Raw genomic sequence first — 13,263 nt, 5'->3', positions numbered from 1 at the left:
TAAGAACCGGACCAGAAAAGAAATTTCCTTCCCAAAACGAACCCCAAACTTCTAGAACGAAAGCTGTTCCAATCGCATCGCGTTTCCTCCTCCAGAAACGAAAACGCCGAGGGCAAAATCGGAAACACGCAGTCTTGAAAATTCGCGGGGCTTTTAGTCCAAAGATAAAATGACCATAATACCCCCACAGCTCAGAGTACTCGTGCATGCCGATGAGTTCCCAACAGTCCTCATTTCTCTCCAAGTCTGTTAGGATTTCTGGTTAAATCAAAACTCTCGGAAGTAAAAGATCCCTAAAAAAAAAAATTAACAGAGAGAGAGGGTGAGTGATCGGACGGTCGAGATCGACCGGAGGTGGTGAGGCAGAAACAATGGCGGCGGCGTCGAACGGGAGCGAGTACTTCGAGATAGAGGCGGGGAACGAGTCGTTCGCTCGGCCTTCGAATGCCGAGTCGGTGGCGGAGGACGAGGAGGAGCTGATGTGGGCGGCGATCGGGAGGTTGCCGTCCCAGAGGCGGTCGAACACGGCGCTGGTGAGGAAGAGGGAGTCCGATGAAAGAAGCGGTGGCGAAAAGGTGGAGACGGTCGACGTGAGGAAGCTGGATCGGTTCAATCGGGAGCTCGTCGTCAAAAAAGCGTTGGCCACTAACGATCAAGATAACTATCTCTTGCTCTCCGCTGTTAAAGAGCGTCTCGATAAGTACGAACGGCCATTCTCTCTCTCTCTCTCTCTCTCTCTCTCTCTCTCTCTCTCTCTAACTCCTATTTCTCTCTCTAGTTCATGGATTTGGTGTATGGTTGAAGATCACAAAAGAATATGGGTTTAGGTTAATTTTCAGATTTTCTTTTTCTTTTTCTTTTTCAAAACAAAAGGGAAAACTTGAGAAAAAAAGCAGTGATTTTTTCTTGTATGCATGTGAGTGGCGGTGGGACCCGCATATATCGGAAGCATTAGAGTATGAACATGCTTAAAATTTTCGTTATGTTTCATTGTCAAAAACACTTTTGCGAATAAAAACATGAACAATATAGACAAGTTCAGAGACGTTGAATTTTCATCTGTAATTTATATCTTTGAAGAAATTTTCATTAACATTAGCAGTTGTTAGGAGCTACGTTAATTAAGTATGTAATTTCTGTAAAACTGTTTGCACAATACCATATGTGTGGGTTTTTTTTCTTGGTTTTAATCAAATATATTGCAATTATTTCTGTTTTTAACATGAAGCAAATCCAACTGCGAATACAAATTAAATTACCAAATTTGGGATGCATGGTTAATTTCTTTATACTAATTTGAAGCCGAAGCTTCATCAAATGCTGGTTAATTTCTTTATCTGGTTAGTAATTTTGTTTATCTTTAATTTGTTTGTCTGAATTTATTTGTTCTTGTTGTGTTAAATGAAGAGTGGGATTGGAGGTCGCAAAGGTTGAAGTACGGTATGATAATCTGAAAGTGGTGGCAAACGTTCAGACTGGATCAAGAGCCTTGCCTACTCTAATCAACTATACTCGTAATGCTTTAGAGGTATGTAATTAAATAATTATCTGAGAAAGCTCAATTATCATTTTTTCCCTTGCAAAATGACATATCTTAGGAGATGAGGATTAGGTAGTTTCGGATCCGAAACGTATGTGTAGAAATCTAACATTGTATCTACTAAGATATCAAACCACATGCAAAATGATATATCTTATAGTGCTACTATATATTTGAATGCAGGGTATTTTAACTGGTTTGAGGATATTTCGACCTAAGAGACATTCTTTAACCATTTTGAACAACATTAGAGGCGTTGTTAAACCCGGAAGGTAATTTTTGTTTTCGCGTTAGAAGTACCTTTTTTAATTGATTTAGAAGTAAAAAAAATATGTTTAGTTTAAATGCAATTTAATTTATTTTTAAATTCACTACTATCATGTGTTGTGTAACCATATATCAGCATACAAGTGTAATTTATTTAAGGGAGTTTTAACGAAACATTTCCAGTACTGTTCACTTTTAACGAAAAACTATATTTTTACCTTTATCGGGTACTATTCACTACACATTTATTTGTCATTTTTCATTAAAACTAAATTTTTTTTGAACTTTTAATTAGTTTTCTTTTTATTTAATGCATATGTTGTTTTCCTTTTGTAGGATGACATTGCTTTTAGGTCCTCCAGGTTCTGGAAAATCCACTTTGCTTTTGGCTCTTGCAGGAAAACTTGACCCCAACTTAAAGGTCAGTAATTAGTAGTTGTTTATATTTCCTTTTTTAGCAAAAATTTTTTTTATCACAAGCTGTAATTTGTGTGTAAATTTGTAAATCATCTTTCCTTTTCAGTTTACTTCTATGTATGTATATGGTTTTGGTCACTTTACTTTTTAGAAGTTCTTCGAACGCTCTTCACCAATTCAACTACAACCACTTGTTCAACATTTGAAAAATACTAAAAAGATCGTTACGCTTTCATTCAATATATTTATATGATCCATTCTTCTCTTCACCCTATTAATTGATGAGAGGATATCCCTTATTGAGAATGTTAAGCATACTGCATTGCAATGTAAAACATTTCGGGCCTCATTTGTTATCGATAAATTGATTTTCGATTGGATTCTATGTAGTATCGGAACAATTCACGCTACACATGCGAAGAAGCGTGTTGATTCTCACATAAGAAATATGTGCTAAAAAATATAATGTCTCTGTTTAACTCACATGCACAGCGTTATACACCCTTTTTAACACTTTGGGATTTTCTTTTCAGAAAAGCGGTACCATTACCTACAATGGCCATAAGCTCAACGAGTTTTGCGTTCAAAGAACTGCAGCTTACATCAGCCAAACAGATAATCATATTGGAGAACTGACCGTAAGAGAAACATTGGATTTTGCAGCTAGATGTCAAGGTGCAAGCGAAGGCTTTGCAGGTGTGTTCCTGTTAATTGCAATTTTGTTACATTCAATGTGTAGATATTCTTAATTTCAGCAATTGCGTTCATGTTATCAATCGAGTACTGTTAATATTCTTCTGCTGTTTTTGTCAATTGTTTTATGCTGTAGCATACATGAACGATTTGGTACGGTTAGAGAGGGAAAGGAACATAAGGCCGGATCCAGAAATTGATGCATATATGAAGGTTTGTTATTATAATTTGGTTTTGACACCAGAAGAAAAAATAAAAAATAAAAAATTGAATTTTGGATTCTGTAATTGTTTTAGTACTAAAGGTTTTGTTTTATTTTTCCGTACGTGTTCTTTGTAATGAATTTGAATCCACAATCCACAGGCATCATCTGTTGCCGGTAAAAAGCACAGTGTTTCAACAGATTATGTATTGAAAGTGCTCGGTCTTGATGTATGTTCAGAGACAATTGTTGGAAACGAAATGGTAAGAGGCGTATCAGGTGGACAGAGGAAAAGGGTCACCACAGGTATCTCTCGCACTCGCTGTCATGAATTTAATTGTATTCTTTAACCATGTTAATGTTTGTAAACATAATTTTGAAGAGACTGATGTTTAATGCATTTGGAGTACGGCTGAATGGTTATGTTTAACTTTTTGGCTGGAGAAGTTTTATTTTGTTTAAGCTCTTAGAGCATTTCTAACTGATTACATCCAAGATCAATATGATTTGTTGTTTTTATTTTTAAGAACGTAAAACATCTTTTATTTACAAATGTAGGAATTCTTAACTGATTTCGGTTGCCTTTGTGACTTTCCCTTCATCCAATTGTAAAAATTAAGCTAATGTGTTGCAGGAGAAATGGCTGTTGGCCCAAGAAAAGCCCTATTTATGGATGAAATTTCTACCGGACTTGATAGTTCTACTACATTCCAAATTGTAAAATGCACTCGGAACTTTGTTCATCTAATGGATGCGACAATACTAATGGCTCTTCTTCAGCCTGCGCCCGAGACATTTGATCTCTTTGATGATCTGGTGCTGTTATCAGAAGGGCATGTGGTTTATCATGGTCCTAGAGCCCAAGTATTGGAATTCTTCGAGTCATTAGGCTTTCTTCTACCCCCACGCAAGGGAGTTGCAGATTTTCTTCAAGAGGTATATATAATTTTAAAAGAACAAGATGATTTCATCTTTTTAGGCTGCTTGCATTGGTATAACTTGTTTTATTTCCAGGTGACTTCTAAAAAGGACCAATCTCAGTATTGGGCTGATAAATCGAAACCATACGTGTACCTTTCTGTTCCACAAATTGCTGAAGCCTTCAGAAATTCCAAATTTGGAAGGACTCTGGAGTCTGAGCTTTCGGATCCATATGATAAGTCTAATACTCATCCTGCAGCGTTGGCAAAATCAAAATATGCAGTCTCAAGATGGGAACTTTGTAAAGCATGCTTTTCACGAGAAATCCTGTTGATCAGCAGGCATAAGTTTCTTTATATATTTAGGACGTGCCAGGTACACTTTACTCTGTCACTTCTCGTACCCATCTTTCGAATCTTGATTTTAAAACTGTGTATCATTGCCTGTCTACAATTAGTCTCTTACTGGGTATCTATATCATTGTCAACAGGGTAGCCATATGTTTGTAGTTAGATAAATTGTTTTTACCAATTGGGAGTCGACTTGATATATAACCTTCTAACAAATGAAGATATAAAGTGCTATTTGAAATTTGAAAATTTCTATTTTTAGCAGATTCTTATCCGAGTTCTCTATGTCTCTTAAAGGTTGCATTTGTTGGATTTGTTACATGCACAATGTTTCTGCGAACAAGACTGCACCCGACAGATGAGGGACATGGAGAACTTTATCTTTCTTGCTTGTTTTTTGGGCTGGTGCACATGATGTTTAATGGATTTTCTGAGCTGCCTCTTATGATATCTCGGCTCCCAGTCTTCTACAAGCAAAGGGACAATTTCTTTCATCCTGCGTGGGCATGGTCTGTCGTGAGTTGGCTTCTGCGTATTCCTTACTCCATTATTGAAGCTGTTGTATGGTCTTGTGTTGTGTACTACACTGTTGGTTTTGCTCCTGCTGCTGGAAGGTATTCTTTGTTTACTCATACGCTCAAAGATGCTCAAATTCTTACAGTTTGTCCAATACTCATCACTTTTCATAAATATTTCAGGTTTTTTCGTTTCATGCTTTTACTGTTCTCAGTGCACCAAATGGCTTTGGGTCTCTTTCGGTTCATGGCTTCTATTACGCGAGATATGGTCATTGCCAATACATTTGGATCAGCTGCGCTACTAATTATATTCTTGCTGGGTGGATTCATCATTCCGAAAGGTATTAAAATCTTCTGTTTGATTCAGAGATTAGTTATTGTTAGAATTTAACACACAAGGGTTTTTTATATTTTGTTTTTTATTTTGATAATTTGGCTGTTTATTTCTTCAGCAAGCATTAAGCCATGGTGGGTTTGGGCCTTTTGGGTATCACCACTATCTTATGGGCAACGAGCTATGTCCGTAAACGAATTTGCTGCTACAAGGTGGATGAAGGTATGCTCTTCAGCTTTATGGTTAACTTTGGATCAGTACATTCTTTTGTTCGGCTTCATATAGATTAATTTTACTGGTTCTGGACACTCTTACTTTGCAGAAATCTTCTGTTAATGATGACACAATCGGGTACAATATTCTTCACTCACACAGCTTACCAACTGGTGATCATTGGTATTGGATTGGAGTTGGTACCTTATTGCTTTATGCCATACTTTTCAATGGCCTTGTGACTATGGCCTTGCTTTACCTAAATCGTAAGTTTAAACAAAGGTTTGTGTGTTTTTATGTGTTCATATTTGTTTTAAATGATCTCTGAAGGTTATCGTTATTGACAGCACTTAGGAAGAACCAGACAGTGGTTCCAGTTGACAACACAGAAGGGAGCCGTGCTGCAGATGGTCAGTCTCCAAATCTGCTAAGTGATCGTTTATAATTTGATATTTAATTGGTACCAGGTTTGTTGTAATATTTGTGATCAGAAAAAATATCTCTAAAAAAATAAATTTGATTATGCAGTGGCTGAATCAAAGCCAACATCGACTGAAACTAGCAGCCCCAAAAAGGGAATGATCTTACCGTTTCAGCCATTGACAATGACTTTCCATAATGTTAATTACTTTGTTGACATGCCAAAGGTCTGTTGCCTTGGTGCTTTTGATTTTCTTTTGTTCTTTTATTCTTTATACATATGTGATGCGAACTAGTTAATAGAACGTCACGTTTTTGTAGTGGATTTGGATATTCTAGCTGATGCAAGCTGAGGGATGTTTGAACTTTTAGGAAATGAAGTCGCAAGGAATACCAGAAAATAAGTTGCAACTCTTGGCGAATGTGAGTGGAGTATTTTCACCTGGCGTTCTTACTGCTTTAGTTGGGTCTAGTGGAGCTGGTAAGACCACTTTGATGGATGTCCTTGCTGGTAGGAAAACTGGAGGATACATTGAAGGAGATATCAGAATATCTGGTTACCCAAAAGAGCAACGTACTTTTGCCAGAATATCGGGATATGTTGAGCAAAATGACATACATTCTCCTCAAGTTACAGTTGAGGAATCCCTGCTGTTTTCTTCTTCTCTTCGCCTGCCAAAGGAAGTCAGCAAAGAGAAAAGACTTGTGAGCTATCATACTTCTTCAGATATTTATGTTCACTTTGTCTTTCCTAATCTTTCCAGTTTGTTTTTGACGTAACTGTACTACTTTCATTTCAGGAATTTGTTGAAGAAGTAATGAGATTAGTAGAGCTTGATCCTCTAAGGCATGCTTTGGTCGGCATGCCTGGCAGTTCAGGCTTATCAACAGAGCAAAGAAAACGCCTGACAATCGCTGTGGAGCTTGTTGCAAATCCTTCAATTATCTTTATGGATGAACCTACATCAGGACTCGATGCAAGGGCAGCAGCCATTGTGATGCGGACTGTTCGTAATACTGTTGATACAGGAAGAACGGTTGTCTGTACTATACATCAACCAAGTATTGATATATTTGAGGCATTCGATGAGGTTGGTTAGATCATTGACTAACACCCGACAGAAAGCTTTCGTATAAGAACCAAAGGTCAAGCACTGTCTTCTTCTAATTGTGAATTTGATTTGATACGCAGCTTCTTCTTATGAAACGAGGGGGGCAAGTTATATATGGAGGAAAGCTTGGTTTGCACTCGCAGACAATGATAAATTATTTTCAGGTAACATTGTAATAACCTGTTTGTATACTTAATCCTTAATCTAATCAGTCCACTCATTATCGTGTCAAGCAAAATAATATACTGGTTCATTTTCTTGTGCAGGGAATCAACGGAATCACTCCAATTCCCAGAGGGTACAATCCAGCAACCTGGATGCTTGAGGTTACTACACCTGCTTGTGAAGAGAGAATTGGTAAAGACTTTGCAAACGTTTACAGAATTTCAGACCAATACAGGTACTCAATTTCATGTTACGTTTGTAATGCGACTGAGACCTGTGCTGATTCTATCGACTTCCTTATTCTTTGTTGTCAATGGGAACTAATCCTTACAATTATTTTTTCATAATATTATTTAACAAATTTCTTTACATCTTGCTTCAGGGAGGTAGAAGAGTCCATCAAACAATTTAGTATTCCTCCAGCTGGTTCAGAACCACTGAAGTTTGCATCGACATATTCTCAAACTACAATGTCGCAGTTTTTGATCTGCTTATGGAAACAAAATCTGGTATATTGGAGAAGTCCACATTATAATGCCATGAGGTTGATTTTTACAACGATCAGTGCACTGGTATTTGGTTCTGCATTTTGGAATGTTGGTACAAAAAGGTACACCTCATCTCTATTGTAGTAAGTTTTGAAATTTGGTTGCATTTCGAGCTCACATTGCTCTAATTGCGCACTATTCACAGGCATGCTGAATTGTCTAGCTATATCTCATAGTTTCAAGTCTCTACGTACATTCTCAAAGCAGACTCGATGGAATAACTAATTACAGATGAATTTAGGGCTATATCTTAGATCTTAAAGAACAACATCAACTACTTGGGCAGCCAAATGCTTTGGCATTGGTAACCACCCTTGGGAAGTATTTGGTAGCAGAAATCTTGAGTCTTTCTATGAATATACGAGTGTTGGAATTGAGTGAGAACATATTACAGTTTCCGTGATATGAAGACAAAGACTTAAGAATTGCTAGGGTTTTAACTTTGCATCTCACGTATGACATGTGGTATATGCATCCTCACACTAGAACATGATGGCAAAAGTATTTTACCCCTTATTGCAATTCTTAACGAAGTTATGAGTCATTCCACCAATATGTTCCATAGGGACTCACCTCAAGCGCTAATGACGGTTATGGGAGCTCTTTATGCTGCTTGCTTGTTTCTTGGGGTCAATAACGCTTCTTCAGTGCAACCAATTGTTTCAATTGAGAGGGCAGTATTCTATCGAGAGAAAGCAGCCGGGATGTATTCTCCATTATCTTATGCAGCAGCACAAGTAAGTTGCCATACTATAACGAAAATGTTTGCAAAATTTTAATCTAGGAAAGAACAGGCGGTAATTATCTTATTTGCCTTCTCGACTGCAGGGCCTTGTCGAGATCCCATACATTGCTGTGCAGACAATAGTATACGGTGTAATCACATACGTCATGGTTCATTTTGAAAGGACGCTTAGTAAGATCCCTAATTTTCCTTCGAAAACACTTGTTATTTGGAATTGGTCTTTTCATTAACTGTGATATTATCATTTGTTTGACTACAGTATTATTTTCTAAATTCACAAGTGCACACTGTAACTGAAAATTCAAATTCTGTTTGGTTATGTGTTGTAGGAAAGTTTTTGCTCTATATTGTGTTCATGTTCCTCACATTCACCTACTTTACCTTCTATGGTATGGCGGCTGTTGGTCTCACACCTTCTCAACATCTTGCGGCTGTCGTCTCCTCTGCTTTCTACTCTTTGTGGAATCTCCTCTCGGGTTTTCTTGTCCCAAAGCCGGTGAGTAATATGCTTAAAATCGCGGCATGTCTAGTTCATTATTCAATGTCTCGACCTTTGTTTCCAAAAACCAATCATTTTTCACTCATTAACTAACCTTTGGTTTTTGTACAAATTTCATTTCAGCATATCCCGGGATGGTGGATGTGGTTTTACTACATCTGTCCAGTGGCATGGACCCTTCGAGGTATTATCACCTCGCAACTTGGTGATGTGGAGACCACGATGAAAGGACCTACGTTTCAGGGCACCGTGAAAGAGTACTTGGAGGTCAATCTTGGTTATGGCCCTGGGATGATTGGGGTTTCAGTCGCCGTGCTTGTTTGCTTTTGCCTCCTTTTCTTCAGCGTCTTTGCACTCTCAGTGAAGTTACTCAACTTTCAGAAAAGATGAGTCGAGGGTTCAGTTCTTCCAACTTCATGATCTTCCCGCGTTTCAGAATCTTGAAAAACGATCCATCATCCATGTCATGAGTAAGAGACTAAGTTCCACATCAAAGTTGTCGGAGAAATCAAAGCTCAAGTGGCAGAGCCTTCGCTTACAATGCCATCTACTGGTCAACAAAATCATAAATTTTCCCTTCTCACTAAGGAACTCATGAGGATAGTTACAATCTATGGAGAAATTTATATATGAATTAGCAGTCCCAATTTAACAGTTGAACTCTATAAGCAGGGAGAAGTACATAGACTGCTGTCTACCTATACATTCTATTGTCGATTAACTGTTCGATTTGAGAATATTAATAAGAATAGACAATGCAATGTTTTCATGGCGCCTTCGTTTTCCATTTTCAAATTTTGGAATACTGATATACTATCCTTTAACAAGTGATTGCTTGAGATTATTGTGTCTACAGCTCAGTTGTAACCTTGTTTCGCAGAGATATCATCAGATGGAGGACGTTAAAGGACTGACCTAGGATGTTGTGGGATTTTCTTTACAGAGAGTCGGAACAGGAAGGTAGTCAAGCAGAAGTGAGAGGAAAATAGCGTCAATCTGCCACCAAGCGAAGGCATCATAAGGTAACACAATTTCTTTCTTGTGTCGATAGTCGATACTGTGTTTATAGCGGAAATGAACCCGCTTTTGTTTTACAGATACGCATTTAGGATTTAGGGTATCTGCCAGAGGGTTGGAGCTCATTATATACAGATTGCACGAATTACCTAGTTAACAATATGAAAAAGATAACATTAAAACCAAATTTATAGAAGCAGATGCTAATCATGTGAAATCCAGCACACGAATAGGACGTGTGTTGAATATGAAACTTAGGAAGTATGTACGTAGAGCTTGTAGTTCAAGCGGCTAACACATTTACCCTCGAGACCATAGGTTCAATTTCCGCTACCTCGCCATCAGTTGGATAATAAAAAATTTTTAAAAAGGCAGTGCAGGCTGCCCCCTCCCTTTGCTGTTAAAGTGAGGCTGGGGACAAGATGAGTAAAAATAGGAGGAGACAAAAACACCCTGTATGATCATAAATTAAGGAACAAGAAATAATGTAGTCAACAAAAACATGTACAGGAGGAGTTTGTGGAGCTCCACATTCTCCACAAATTACTGGAACAAATTTAACCAAAAGTGAAAAGTTCATATGCTTTAAGGTATTAACTTTTCATCTCTCATACAATCTATCCAGTACAAGATTGAATCCAGTGTCTTATACCTCACAGCAAAACCTAGTCGATCAACTTTGTTTCGGGTTCCCAGTAGCTTAAACGGACAACGAAACAAGAGGTCCAAGAATTCCCAATTGGCCAAATTTTCCATCTCAGTTTGAATCAATCCTTTCTCTGCTACAATTTCTTTCCAAACCTCTTTCTTGTCAGACATGGATTTCGAATACCAGAAATCATCCGAAAATGCACTTTCGTGTACTACTACTCCGAATTTCTCTCCAAGAGCCGTCCAGATCTCCTTCCATGTAAAACTTGGCCCATTGATTGCATTGTATGACTGACCATCAGTGGAATGCGAGTATAAATCAACATCGGTTGCTGCCCAAATGTGCTGTTGAGCTACTAGCCTTGCATCCGAGCCATCGATACAAGTCTTTTCCCAACACCTTTTTGTCCCTCCAAACACAAAAGGCAGATTCAAATGCTTACAAATGGTTCCGTAAACACATAAACTCCCCATAAAATTGTACACAGTCCTACGAGAACTACCAATTAACAAACCAGGCCTGTGTACCGACCAAGCTACCTTACCAACCAGCCTCTCCTTTAGCAAGTCTTCTAGGACATAGTAAAAGTTGCACCCTTTATCCACTCTCGGGCAATCTTCATCGTAGTACCGAGCTTCTGCTTCATCATCGAAAGGCCCTTGCAACGACACGTAATGCTTCATCCCTGTCTGGAGAGAAACATGCTTCAATGCCTTGGCTTTCGGAACAATGGCATCCAATGCATTCGACATCATGGCCTTATTCTGCTCACAACACTCAACGCTATCCAACTGGTATTGGCTTGCCCAGGTGAGCCAAAACACATGAGTAACATCTTGCAACAGTGAGAGCCGTTCTTCGGTTTCCGAACGGTTTAGCAGATCACATTGGATGAAATAGAAGTTTGAAGAACGTTGATCAATAGGCGGCATGATCTCCGGATTACGAGCTATGCCGTAAACCTTCCATTTGGGTTTTGTGACCAGCTCTCTGGCCAGCACCTTCCCAACTAGCCCGGTGACCCCGAAAATGGCTGCTACATGTTCAATGCCATTGCCATCCTCTGGGTTTTCAGTTTCTTCAGCTGCCATTAACACAATTAAGAAAGAGCAAGGTAGTTCCTGGATTGATATATGGAAGAATATATGGAGGAATAATATGGCCTTTATGTACAAATACAAATAGAAAAGTCAAATTCTGATTCTAATCCTATAAAGCCGTGATCCACACAATACATGGAATACCCTTTCCTAGTTTAGACAAATACAATACATGCTCACTTCAAATCAACAACTAGTTTGGGAAACTTTTATGGTATCCGAAACATAAACAACGTGATACTTTTTCACGTATTATAATAAGGGTAGACGACATTGTTTATAAGTTTCGGTAGAGTATATTAATAACAAATAAATTCATGTGTTATATTAATTTGAGTAAAATAATAATGTTATGTAACGTGTTGAAGATGAATTGAAAAATTGGAAAACTAATGAAAATGACTTGAAAACTTTGAGTTTTAACTATAATAACAAAATAAAGAGTAAAGTGAATAATATTAGAATTAACTTTTTAGTGTAAAAATATGATTTTTCGTTAAAATGAACAGTGCCCAGAGTTTTTCGTTAAAATCCCCTTAAAAAATTACTAGAAATAGTGTCCCCTTCTTTTGAGGATTGCTGGCACAATTCTTTGCGGCGTCAAAGCCTATTAGATGCCAAGTATGCCGGCAGAATGTGACCCTTGCCGTTGTATTGCGGGCTTTATGGTTACATTATGGTTTAAAATACAATATTGAGTGGTTTTGTGTTATTTAAGTTGTCCATATATTTGCGGCTGATAAATTTAATGGAAAAGTAATGAAAATAACTTGAAAATTCTAAATTTTAACGATAAAAACAAAATAAATGGTAAAATGAATAGTATCAAGGTTGACTTCTTAATGTAAAAATGTGATTTTTCGTTAAAATAAATAGTACCGAGAGTTTTTTATTAAAGTTTCCTAAATTTAATGGTAGACATCACTTATCCCATATTCACAATAAGAGTTCGACTTTTATCTGAGAAAAAAGGATTCGAACTTTCAATCTTCCTCTTTACAAAGATGTTTCTATACAATTCTCGAAATATAACAATATTGAGGGATCCACATGACATAGGTCTCTGTGTACACAATTGCCCACAACTTTCCTTATTGTTACACATGAAATTGTCTAATGTTTTGTCGATATTCTGTTTTAGTATGGCCACTACGTAAGAGCAATTAGCCATTGTGAGGCCTGACTTTCATCTTATGCTCGGAAGGAAAAATTCGTAAATTCATCGTTGTATGCAAACAACTTAACAAGGCTAAGACCAAAGTTAAGGACAAAACTTTGCAAGTGATAACTAAACTGTATTACATATACAAAGGGTAACTCAATATAGCATGTAGAGAAATATTAAGGGGACTCTCTGAAAAGTCGAACTCTCTGTCACCTTATAATTTAACGTTAATTTTCGTATTAACATTATAAAATAATATTGTGCCAAAAAAATAAGGTGACAAAGAGTCTATAAAGAATCACACTTTAAGAGAATCTCCTTAGCATTTTTCTAGCATGTGTTATATTTAGTTGGTGCTGTGAAGGTAGCTTGGAGACACAAGAAT

General features: G+C 37.6%; 2 protein-coding genes across 3 annotated transcripts; one reads left to right on the top strand and one right to left on the bottom strand.

The window, feature by feature from the left end:
• The first annotated feature begins 242 nt into the window (after positions 1-242).
• Positions 243-9,713, top strand: ABCG31 (pleiotropic drug resistance 3). 2 transcript variants are annotated; one of them, XM_088678992.1, is made up of 24 exons: positions 243-700; positions 1,408-1,528; positions 1,724-1,812; positions 2,144-2,228; positions 2,758-2,920; positions 3,054-3,130; positions 3,281-3,425; positions 3,754-4,055; positions 4,134-4,415; positions 4,688-5,004; positions 5,089-5,249; positions 5,361-5,464; positions 5,565-5,721; positions 5,803-5,865; positions 5,984-6,102; positions 6,248-6,580; positions 6,676-6,966; positions 7,068-7,151; positions 7,254-7,387; positions 7,535-7,762; positions 8,266-8,437; positions 8,529-8,616; positions 8,775-8,941; positions 9,068-9,713. In XM_088678992.1, the coding sequence occupies exons 1-24, from the start codon at positions 372-374 to the stop codon at positions 9,332-9,334; spliced, it is 4,278 nt and encodes a 1,425-aa protein (XP_088535118.1). In that variant the 5' UTR covers positions 243-371; the 3' UTR covers positions 9,335-9,713. The 2 variants fall into 2 exon arrangements, with proteins under 2 accessions (XP_088535118.1, XP_088535117.1); XM_088678991.1 differs by having other exon boundaries at positions 264-700; positions 4,688-5,249.
• A 688-nt stretch (positions 9,714-10,401) lies between these two features.
• On the bottom strand, positions 10,402-13,040 carry LOC137741604 (NAD(P)-binding Rossmann-fold superfamily protein). The gene has a single exon (XM_068481301.2). It carries the CDS (start codon positions 11,702-11,704, stop codon positions 10,547-10,549), a length of 1,158 nt encoding a protein of 385 aa, XP_068337402.1. The 5' UTR covers positions 11,705-13,040; the 3' UTR covers positions 10,402-10,546.
• Positions 13,041-13,263: the final 223 nt, after the last annotated feature.

The sequence above is a fragment of the Pyrus communis genome, chromosome 11, assembly GCF_041283825.1.
Source record: "Pyrus communis isolate YQ-2024b chromosome 11, ASM4128382v1, whole genome shotgun sequence".
NCBI classification, from domain to species: Eukaryota; Viridiplantae; Streptophyta; class Magnoliopsida; order Rosales; family Rosaceae; genus Pyrus; species Pyrus communis.
The sequence above is the reverse complement of the archived record's forward strand: the minus strand, read 5'-3'. Positions and strand labels throughout refer to the sequence as shown.

Bases quoted from the DNA above. Each gene is read 5' to 3' on its own strand.
- ABCG31 (XM_088678991.1), top strand. From the start codon at position 372: ATGGCGGCGGCGTCGAACGGGAGCGAGTACTTCGAGATAGAGGCGGGG. The intron at 5,722-5,802 runs GTAAGTTTAAAC...CGTTATTGACAG, and splicing joins GGCCTTGCTTTACCTAAATC to CACTTAGGAAGAACCAGACA. The intron at 6,967-7,067 runs GTTGGTTAGATC...TTTGATACGCAG, and splicing joins TATTTGAGGCATTCGATGAG to CTTCTTCTTATGAAACGAGG.
- LOC137741604 (XM_068481301.2), bottom strand. From the start codon at position 11,704: ATGGCAGCTGAAGAAACTGAAAACCCAGAGGATGGCAATGGCATTGAA.